General features: G+C 47.2%; 1 protein-coding gene across 1 annotated transcript; it reads left to right on the top strand.

Moving 5' to 3' along the window:
• Positions 1–5046: 5046 nt before the first annotated feature.
• LOC119303873 (nucleobase-ascorbate transporter 6-like) lies at positions 5047–9081 on the top strand. Its single transcript, XM_037581019.1, has 13 exons — positions 5047–5337; positions 5452–5549; positions 5644–5921; positions 6037–6112; positions 6222–6281; positions 6386–6570; positions 6686–6782; positions 6887–6973; positions 7081–7139; positions 7238–7329; positions 7756–7833; positions 7927–8087; positions 8615–9081. The coding sequence occupies exons 1-13, from the start codon at positions 5238–5240 to the stop codon at positions 8831–8833; spliced, it is 1590 nt and encodes a 529-aa protein (XP_037436916.1). The 5' UTR covers positions 5047–5237; the 3' UTR covers positions 8834–9081.
• The last annotated feature ends 2563 nt before the right edge of the window (positions 9082–11644 follow it).

Raw genomic sequence — 11644 nt, 5'->3', positions numbered from 1 at the left:
GGCCCAATAACCTACCGGGGTTGTCCGGAACCTTCCGTTGACCCGATAAGTACCCGGTACCACCCGAAACACTTCAGGTGTCCAAATACGATTGTCCTATATATCAATCTCTATCTTTCAACTATTTTGAGACTCCTCGCCATGTCCGTGATCTCATCCGGGACTCCGAACAACATTCGGTCATCAAATCATATAACTCATATAATACTACATCGTCAATGAATGTTAAGCGTGCGGACCCTACGGGTTCAAGAACTATGTAGACATAATCGAGACACCTTTCCGGTCAATAACCAATAGCGGAACCTGCATGCCCATATTGGCTCCTACATATTCTACGAAGATCTTTATCGGTCGAACCTTATGACAACATACGTAATTCCCTTTGTCCATCGATATGTTACTTGCCCGAGATTTGATCATCGGTATCTTCATACCTAGTTCAATCTCTTTACCGGCAAGTCTCTTTACTCGTCCGTAATACATCATCCTGTAACTAACTCATTAGTCACTTTGCTTGCAAGTCTTCTTATGATGTGTATTATCTAGAGGGCCTAGAGATACCTCTCCGATACTCAGAGTGACAAATCCTAATGTCGATCTATGCCAACTCAATAAACACCTTCGGAGATACCTGTAGAGCATCTTTATGATCACCTAGTTATGTTGTGACGTTTGATAGCACACAAGGTATTCCTCCGATATCCGGGAGTTACATAATCTCATAGTCGAAGGAATATGTATTTGACATGAAGAAAGCGGTAGCAATAAACTAAACGATCATTATGCTAAGCTAACAGATGGGTCTTGTCCATCACATCATTCTCCTAATGATGTGATCCCGTTATCAAATGACAACACATGTCTATAGTTAGGAAACCTTAACCATCTTGATCAACGAGCTAGTCTAGTAGAGGCTCACTAGGGACACGATATTTGTTTTATGTATTCACGCATGTATTTAAGTTTCCGATCAATACAATTCTAGCATAAATAATAAACCGTTATTATGAATAAGGAAATTTAAAGTAACAACTTTATTATTGCCCCTAGGGCATATTTTCTTCAGGTACTAAATGTCCGGACTGTTCGGTACCCAACCAAACTAACCCATATCTAAGAGCTCCTATTCCCCGACCAATGCAAGGGAAAGTGGGGAAAATGCGCACCTCCTCGTACGCTCTCGGCCGGCTTTTTTGGGCGGGGCGCCCCAATTTTCAATTTTTTTCCTTTTATATTTTCTTTGCTTTTAAAAAAGCATTTGGGATTTCAATAAAAGATTAAGTTTTATTTTATTTCCCAAAATTTCTAAATATTAATGAAGTTTAAAAATCTTTAGTGTTTCAAAAATATTTGTCAATTTGAAAAATGTTCTGTATATAAAAAATATTCATGAATTTGAAAATTGTTACTGCATTTCAAAAAATGTTCACGAATTTGAAAATCGTTCCCAGATTTCAAAATGTTCATGAATTTGAAATTTGTTGAAGTATTTTAATAAATGTTCATGAATTAGAAAATTGTTCCTATATTTCAAAAAATGTTATTGAATTTCAACATTATTCCTGTATTTCAAAAAAATGTTCACTATTTTGAAAATTGTTACTGTATTTCAAAAAAATTTATGGACATAAAAAAATGTTCGTAATATGAAAATTATTCTGACATTTTGTAATGTTGATGAATTTTAAAATAGTTCTCATATTTCAAAAAACTTTTCCTATTTAAAAAATAAAATTTGAAATATGTTGAATTTTAATATTATGCCTGAAATTTCAAAAAGGTTTATTGATTTCAAAAGAAATCCAAAATTTTATAAAGTGTTCACGAAATTAGTGCCCCCACATCCGGGGTGGATATGGGGCGGACCGGGCATGCCCGAACGCGGCCACCAAGCCGGATTGGCCCATGCTAGCCCGTGAGGATGTAATACCGTCCCCACAAAAACCCTCTTGGACCAAACCCTAGTTGCACTCTCTCACTCTCCGCTCGGCTCCACTGCTCCACCCCGCCATCGTCTAATAGCGTCACGATGAGCGACGACGTCGACGCCCTTCCAGCCACCGACGTCTATGCGGGGGAGTACAACGGCCTCTCCGTCGATCGTAAGCAAGGAAATGGTGAGGTCCGGTGCGCCTCGCCGTTTAGTTAGATAGTCTTGCTGGCGTTTCAATTAATCTATGTATCTAGGTGGATGAACTTGCTCTTTTGGGTCCGATTGTACATAACTTTAATCCCCAATCTATGTAGTATTGAATACGATATGTTTCTATGTTGCTGTTTTGACTTACGTAGCGTTCATTATGTGTGCATGGCATGTACGGATTTGAGGTGCCGGACATGAGGGCGACGACACGAGGAATAACCGGTCACTGTCCGCCGACTTGACTTTATAGTAGGGGGGGGGGGGGTCAAATTTGACCAGTTGGGCTGTAGACGCTCTAACATGCGTGCATATGGCACGCAAATGCGAATAAAGTCTACAAGCAACAATACAAATCTCTAGTACTAGATTATTTAAACGAAGACTGTGTGTGGGTCATGTGTCGGCGCGCCCGACGATTCTTTGCGGCGAAAGTGCATCCATCCATCCATCCTAGAGAGATGCAGCTCAGCTGATTGAATAAAGTGCGGAGAGAGTGAGAGAGAGAACGAGGAGGATCCTTTGCTTGTGGCGTGCGTGCGTGCGTGCGTGTACCTTTCTTTGTGGTTAAGTTAATCAAAAGCCCATGTGGGGGAGGGGATCATTTCGATTGATGGGGTCCAAGTCGCCGTGTGGGTCCCCCGCTGACTCATACGTACTCTACTGATTAACGGGCTGTTTGGATTGTGGCTAAGGGGCGGTTTGGTTCGTGACTAAGTTTGCCAAAGGTTGCCACAATTAAGATTAGGCAAGTTTGACCAACTTAGATGTGTGTTTGGTTCAAACCACACATTATGCAAGACACACTAGGGCCTCACATCACATACATTTAAAAAGTATGGTAAGATTTTTTTAGGTCATGTTTGGTTCATAAGTTTTAAAAAAGGGTTTGTTTCCTATAAGTCTCATCTAAACCAAACAGGAGGGACTTATAGTTGTAATATGGTCTTATAGAGACTTATAAGTCTCAGGAACCAAACAGGTAGGGATTTTTTAGGGACTTGAGACATGGAAACAAATCCTTTTTTAGACTTGCCAACTTGTGGCTTTCATTTTAAAAACTAACCTTAGACAAATGTGACAACATTGTATAATAAAGTATGGCATTGCTAAACCTAGAACCAAACAGCCCCAGCCGTCCTCGCTTTTTGCCACAAAGACTAATAGTAACATATCTTTGTGGCGCTATCATGATGGAATGACCAATCACTTGCATGCTTGGAGTAGTAAATTGACAGGAATTTACATGAGCCGGCTGGCCAGTAGAGCGCGTGGTCGGTTAGAACAACTCCAAAAGGGCAACCCATTTCGTCCGCCTGCGTCCGTTTGATCGGCGCGCATAAAAGTGATGGCCCAACACGTCGATCTAAATCCAAATCACATCCGTTTCACGTCCGTGCTGATGTATTTGTGGCTTAAATTTACGTTTCAAATGTGTCGGCGCAGACGTGAAACGGACGTCACGTGCGCTTTCTCGGCATCCGTCGCGTCCTCATCTGACGGCCGTCCAACTACTCGCTGCCCACGCCGTCAGTTTAATTTATGATCACGGGCCCACGCGTCAGCGACGACGGGCGCTGCGCGAGTGGGTGTTCGCGCCACCGGTTGGATGAGGGCGACGCCGGCGCAGGAGACGGCCTACCTCGAGATGTGGCGCCAGCGACGGCTGGTCAAGGAGCGCTGTCGCGGCGAGTACGAGGAGATGCTTGAGCGCGACCTCGAGGAGGAGCAGCGCCAGACCACGGCTGCATAGGTGGCCACACAGCCCCCCGCGCCGGCACTGCCCGCGTCGGAACAGCTGCCCGCGGCCTACATCGCCGTCGCCTGGTACATGACGTTCCCCTGGGCCGGCCCTGCACCGATGCTCATCGACCTCACCGACCCCGAGAAGGAGGACGACGACGACGATGCCTGGAGCTGCGCGCCGCCTCGTAGTTTAGGTTGTTTTTTATTTTTCTTAAATGCTAATGCGGACGCATGGAGTCTCACCGGCCTTCGTGACCGGCTGGTAGTGGTAGCGAGTAACAAAGGTGCGTGCCTCCCTCATGAGTAGAGCAGGCATGATTGTGTCTGAAAAGAGCGAGGCCGCCGCGCCGTCCGCGACAGAAGAGACCGCCGGCCCATGCAGAAACGGACACGAAATGGCTTCACAAACATGTGCGGCGTGGCGCGTCTGGGCACGGCCACGCAGAATCGTGGAGCAATCAATTCCCATGACCCCAGCGTCCCTGCGTCGAGCAGCCAGCAATTAATTTTCACACGGATTTTACTGTTTCTTTTTTCTCTCTTTCTCTCTCAAAAAAAAGAAAAGAAAAACGGCCGTGAGCACGCACGGACACGGACACGGGCACGGGGTTACGTTTTGGAACACGGACGCGGAATGGTGCGTGTGTTCGGTCGTCCACCCTCGTCGAGTGAGTAGTAAGTGTCACGTACGGCTTCACCAGCACTGCGCGTGAAGTAAAGGCGGCGGTGAGTCGACCTGCCGCCGTGCATGTGCGAGGCAGATGAAAAAGATGCCTTTTCTCCTTTTCCCTTTCACCGTGGTCCGTCCGACGTGTGCCTGTGGCGCTGTCGAGTCGGCGCGGAGTCACCCGGGCGTTGGCTTTTCTTTTGCCTGCCGGTGCGCGGAGCCAAGAGCCAAGGTTTCATTTCACACTTGCACCTGCACGGAGGCGCCGGACCATTCCACGGGTAGGTAAACAGTTAAGTAACCAGGCCAGGCCCCCTTTGGGGAGGAAGGAAGGACGGGTCGCAATGAATGAATTCCACGTTCCAGCCTCCCAGACCGGGCGAGCCTCCCATCTCGTCCACATGCCACTGTACTACTCCTACTAAAAAAATGTCGGCCTCCGCTCTACAAAAGTACAAATCACCACCCTTCCCAATCTCGAGGACGCCACTCCCCTCCCATCCCTCTCACCTCACCTGAGTCCACTCGCTTTCGCTTGCCCCGCACACCTGCTCTGCTCTGCCTCGCCCCCCACTCCCCACCCTACCACCTCCCAAGTCCCGAGGAAGGAGGAACCAAGGAAGGAGCCACGCACGAGCACGAGCCGTGACTGACTGACGCCGAGGAGCCACCGCAGCTGCGATGGCCGCGCCGCCGCCCAAGCAGGAGGAGCTGCAGCCGCACGCCGTCCGGGACCAGCTGCCGGCCGTCTCCTACTGCCTTACCAGCCCGCCCCCATGGCGTGAGCACCCGCATTCCTCGCTCGCCGCCCGTTGCTTCATTTCGAATTTTTTTACTCCGCCCGGATCTCCCGCAACCAACTGATCTCAACTGAAACTCTGCCGTTGCGTTGCAGCGGAGGCCATCCTGCTGGGCTTCCAGCACTACCTCGTCATGCTCGGCACCACCGTCATCATCCCCACCGCGCTCGTCCCGCAGATGGGCGGCGGCAACGTACGCCCCTCCTCCCCTTCCCCTCTCCCCCTCTCCTCTCCTCTCCTCTGCTCGCCCGGCCTCACGGTGCCTGAACCGAATCCGCCCGATGCAGGAGGAGAAGGCGCGGGTGGTGCAGACGCTGCTCTTCGTCGCCGGGATCAACACGCTGCTGCAGAGCTTCCTTGGCACGCGCCTCCCCGCCGTCATCGGGGGCTCCTACACCTTCGTCGCGCCCACCATCTCCATCGTCCTCGCCGCCCGCTACAGCGGCATCGCCGACCCGCACGAGAAGTTCCTCCGCACCATGCGCGGCACGCAGGGCGCGCTCATCGTCGCCTCCACGCTCCAGATCATCATGGGCTTCAGCGGCCTCTGGCGCATTGTCGTCAGGTTCGCCCCCCTTCCTCTCCCCGGTTCCCCCGCAGAGGGGGTTCAGGTTCCAGGTGTTTGGCTCCATCAGTGTACCGATTTGTGTTGACCCCTGTGCTTTCTGGTGATGCCGCAGGCTGCTGAGCCCGCTGTCGGCGGCGCCCCTCGTCGCGCTCGTCGGGTTCGGCCTCTACGAGCTTGGATTCCCAAGTGTAAGCCTTCTGTTTGTGCACACACAAATCTGCACTTCTGAATTATGTCTGTGTGTAGTTGACAGCAGTGGGGATAACAATAACATAACAGTATGAATCTGCTGTGTAGGTTGCGAAATGCATCGAGATCGGTCTTCCAGAGATCATACTGCTGGTGGCTCTTTCCCAGGTAGTACATGCATCATCAGGACAGGATGGCCAAGCTGCTGTGCTGTGTGATTTCTTACTAACAATATCTGAAGCCTTATGATTGTTATGCATTTTTTTCTGCAGTACGTACCTCATCTGGTGCCTTTGCTGGGGACTGCATTCGAGCGGTTCGCCGTCATAATGTCGGTGGCCATCGTGTGGCTTTACGCCTTCTTCCTCACCGTCGGTGGGGCGTACAAGAATGCTGCTCCAAAAACCCAATTCCACTGCCGCACTGATCGATCTGGCCTAGTTGGGGGTGCTCCCTGGTAAAAATTTAAGACCATTACAGGATAACCGTATTCATACATATTATGAATGTTTTCTGCAATTTACAGTGGAGGAATTCAGCTACTGATCAGATCATTGCCTTACAATTTGCAGGATAACTGTGCCATACCCATTCCAGTGGGGAGCACCGACTTTTGATGCTGGTGAATGCTTTGCCATGATGGCAGCTGCTTTTGTTGCTCTTGTGGAGGTATTGTGGACAACTAACTGATGATGCTTACATAGATACACATCATTTCCACATCGGAAGGCATCAAGCATTGAGTGAATAACACTCCCTGTTTTGCAATGCAGTCTACTGGTGCTTTCATTGCGGTTTCACGGTACGCCAGTGCAACGCCATGCCCTCCTTCTGTTATGAGTCGCGGCATCGGTTGGCAGGTAACAAACATCTGAATCCCTCCATTGCTCTGCATTTAGTATTATCTGAATACTGAAGGGACTTGTAAGCATCTTCTTACCTTCATTTGTTTTGTGTGCTTATGTAGGGGGTTGGCATTTTGCTGGCCGGCTTATTTGGAACGGCTAATGGGTGCTCTGTATCTGTGTAAGTGGATTGCAGATGATTGGCTCTTGCAGTGCTTATATACTTTATTCATAGTGTGATCTGAATACTGAAGATGTTTTTACACTGTTCTGGAACAGGGAAAATGCTGGGCTGCTAGGTTTGACACGTGTTGGCAGCCGGCGTGTGGTGCAGATTTCCGCTGGGTTTATGCTATTCTTCTCTATTCTCGGTAAGCCTCATGCTTTGATGTAATTCGTGTTCAACATACTCTTGTGTTAACTGAATATCTATCAAGTTTCAAAGATCTATGGTCTGAGGCTCTTCAAGCATTATCTGTATTCTTCCAGGAAAAGTTATTCGTTGTTGCAATACTGCATAAGCAGTGGAAGAGGAATACATTAATAGATAAAGCAGTTCATTTTATAAATAACCAGCTCAGGAGCAGTTAAGCCAAAAGCCTTGAAATCTGGTTTTATGATGACAAAAGAAATAACAGAAAGCAAAACTAGGTCCTGGTATCCTGTATAAATATATTGGTAGGAAAGTGTGGTCTCATGATTCCGTTTTGTTTTGCACCAGTTTTAAGCTCCTCCTGCACCTCACACAATAACCATGAAGTGTATCTGATGGCACTGCTTTTGTGCTGCATTTGCAGGGAAATTTGGAGCTGTTTTCGCATCAATTCCGGGCCCAATAATCGCAGCCATATACTGTCTTCTCTTTGCATATGTTGGTATGTATTTGAAGCTACTCGTAAATAATAGATCTTGCTTTATTCATGACGGTTGAATTGAATAAATTTGATATGTTGTTTCTGTGCAAACAGGTATGGCAGGGGTCGGGTTCCTTCAGTTTTGCAACCTCAACAGCTTCCGAACAAAATTCATCCTGGGATTCTCCTTGTTCATGGGTATATCGGTTCCACAGTATTTCAATGAGTACACCTCTGTTGCAGGCTTTGGCCCGGTACACACGCACGCAAGATGGGTAAGCTCCAGTGCAAACCAAGTGTTATTCAGTTATAATGGCTACCATCTGACACCTCGTGTAAAAAACCAATCAACATAATCATTTTCTCAGTGAAATGCGAACAATAGTGCGTAAACATTTGCTGCAGTAATCATGTGCTGCCATAATTGGCTCAGTTATAAGTTTATAACCACATAGCACTTGTAGATATGGTAATCTGACTGATATTCCAGACATGCTGTTATGTTCTGTACCATGATCTTGGTGGTGATACAGAATCTACAGGTTCTTTATACCTAGTGAGGTGATCAGTGATACACTCACTGATAGTACTTATTTGTTTTTGTGTTGTTTAACTCCTGTTCCTGAATATATCCTCCTTTCACATGCTGAATACTCCCTCCGTTCCAAAATATTTGTCTTTTTTAGTGATTTCAAATGGCTACCACATACGGATGTATATAGACATATTTTAGAGTGTAGATTCACTCATTTTGCTCCGTATGTAGACTGACACCTGATGTTTCTCATTTCCTCACTGCCAGTTCAACGACATGATCAACGTGGTGTTCTCGTCGAAAGCGTTTGTCGGAGGCGCCACCGCCCTTCTCCTGGACAGCACCCTGCACAGGCACGACAGCACCGCCAGGAAGGACCGGGGCCACCATTTCTGGGACAGGTTCAGGTCTTTCAAGACAGACCCGAGAAGCGAGGAGTTCTACTCCCTGCCCTTCAACCTCAACAAGTTCTTCCCGTCCTTCTGATCGATGCTTCTAAAGAGAGAACGGAAACGACACACGATTGATTAGTCCTCGCCTCTAGGGAAGTAGCTTCTTGCGATGTGAATGCTGTTGTCCTCCCTGATGATTTTTTGTGCCTCTGAGTTCTGAATCCTGCAGATCTCGGTGTAAACTGTTATGAGAAAATAGAGAGGTGCCTCGATAGTTTCTGAATGTATATTGGGTCATCAATAAAATGAAAGATTCGTCGCTCGGTCATGATCGATCTTTTAGCTGTGCATCTTGTTGAACCGCTGACGATGCTATCTGGAGTATCTACGTATTTAACACTGCACTGTACTGAACGTTTAAACTTTGTCTCACCATTCTAAGCTGGTACCTTGGATGCAAAACATGGACGCTTGAGAGGAAGAGGATAGTATAACCCTGTCACCAAGTATCCTGTTTAGAGTATGCTAGTTGAAACATGGGCAAACAGATGTAGGCAGCGACCAAATGGTCGGCGTTCGCCATCAGCCAGCTTGTGTCCTTCCCGATCAAACTTTCAGTTGTGTGACACACTGAGCTGTACAACATTTGAACTCGTTGTAAGCTAATCCTGGGTGCAAGATGCTTGAAGCAAGCCGATTAATATAGGAAACTATGTAATTAAAAAACCATGTAAGGGTAATAATGCAAAAACTCCTCTGTATGTGCTTCTACAGTTATACCATCTACCAACAACAAAAACAACCAAGTTTTTCTGGTAGTTTCCGCATGTATGCATGCAATTGCACTTTGTTTTATTGATTAATATAGTGTGTGCAGCTAAAAAAAAGCTTTTAGTCCCAAACAAGTTGGGATAGGGTAGAGCTGAAACCCATCAGTGGCAGGTTTTGAACAGGAATTAAAACATATTTTACATGCGAACTAGGTAAACTTTCTTAGGTAATCCTAGGTCCAATGGCAGAAGGCCAGTGGCGGCGCTAGGAATCCAATCATGTGTAATCAATTAAACCTTGTGCAGTCAGATGGATACATTTTATAAGATTTTTCACATGATTTTGCTTGTTTGTTATTTTTGCAAAAAGCTATGTAGTCAATTGACTACCCAGCTCAAGTGTGGCTTCGCCATTGGCTGAAGCTGGAAGCCTCAATGGCTATGTTGCCAAGAGGGCTCTTTTCCAGACTAACACTGAAATCACACTGGAATGCAAAGTTATGGCAGTCATGCTGGATGAAACATGGGCACCACAGGACAGTAGCATGATCATATGCAACTCAAATCAATCATAACAATTCAACAATGAACCCATAGGACAAAAATAATTTACTCGGACATAAAGAAGATGCAATAAATCATCATATAATAATTAATAGCATTCAACACCATGTTCAAGTAGGGGATTATAGCGAATTGCGGGAGAGTGGACCGCTTAATAGAGAGGAAGGAAGGTGATGGAGATGTCGGTGAAGACGGAGAAGTTATTGGAGATGATCGCCGTGATGGTGGTTCCCCCTGCGGCACTTCGACGCCACCGGGAGAGAGGGGGAGAGAAGCCTCCCTCCTTCTTCCTGCACCTCCCCCTAGATGGGGAGAGGTTTCCACTTCTGGTCCTTGGCCTCCATGGCGCCCGGAGGGGCTAGAGCCCCTCCGAGATTGGATCTCTCCTCCCCTGTTTCTCTCTATTTTGGAATTACTTTTGAAGAGATCCATAATCTTGATTATGCTGGAATTTTAACACATTTTTTTTAATAAATTAGCTTTCTTGCGACGAAAGAAGAGCCCCACCGACCTTCAAAACCCCCACACGGGCCCCTCATGCGGGTGGGGCTTAGGTCATGCCGGGAGGCCGTGTGGAACCCCCGGGCACCGCCTTACGACGGTCCCTTCGTCCAAAAATCTGATATTTTCCATAAAAATCTCACAAAAAAATTCAGCCCGTTTCGGCTCAGTAAATTTTTGGCATATATTTTCAAAACAATAGAAAATAGGAACTGACCCTCAGCATTGGATTAATATATTAGTCCAGTATTATGCCAAAAACATAAAAAAAAGATGTAAATATAGCACTAATACTTTAAAAATTATAGATACATTGGTGATGTATCAAACTGTCGACACGAATCACAACGAGAGAAGCCGCTCATGACGGCGTGCTGGCGGCCACGGGAGCATCAGGACGGTGCGACAACACTGTGTGGCTGGCTTTGGGATGGTGAAAACTAACCCGATAAGGTGTAGTGAGAGTATTTGGAATGGAGACAGGCAACAAATTGAAGTATAAACATGCTTCATAAACAACAACACTGACCGGCGGGAAAACCGAAAGGTCAGAATTAAAGGATCAACACATATGGGTCAAATATAGCAACTTATCAGTGGAACTGTTGGTCTGTTTCAGCCGTCGGTATATGAATTTGAACATTTTGAGAACAAGACGTATGAAACTGCAGTACCCAGTGATCCATTACATCCAACTATGGGCCTCATATATGCAACTAAAAAAACTATGGGCCTTATGATTAACTGCAGTACCCAGTGATCCATCAATAAGCCCATTGAATTGTTACAGTAGCCAGCCCACTTGTGTCATCACGCAGGCCGAATGGCAGAGTTGCCGGTGGACCCCTTCTTCCATCCTTGTCTAAAAAAAAAAACCATTCTTCCATCCCCACGGCCGGCCGCCCCCTCGCCGGCGGCTGCTGCCAGCGCAGTCCGGCGTCTCGCAGCGGTGGTCACCAGACTCCGGCCCCATCATCGCCTCCCTCCTCTGCTCGCCCGCCCCCACTCCACGCCTCCCCTTGCCGCCTGCCGCCCGCTCGACTCCCTCCTCTCCTCGCCGCGCCCTCCCA

Source organism: Triticum dicoccoides, chromosome 5A (genome assembly GCF_002162155.2).
Source record: "Triticum dicoccoides isolate Atlit2015 ecotype Zavitan chromosome 5A, WEW_v2.0, whole genome shotgun sequence".
Taxonomy (NCBI): Eukaryota; Viridiplantae; Streptophyta; class Magnoliopsida; order Poales; family Poaceae; genus Triticum; species Triticum dicoccoides.
This window is presented reverse-complemented; position numbering and strand designations above follow the sequence as displayed.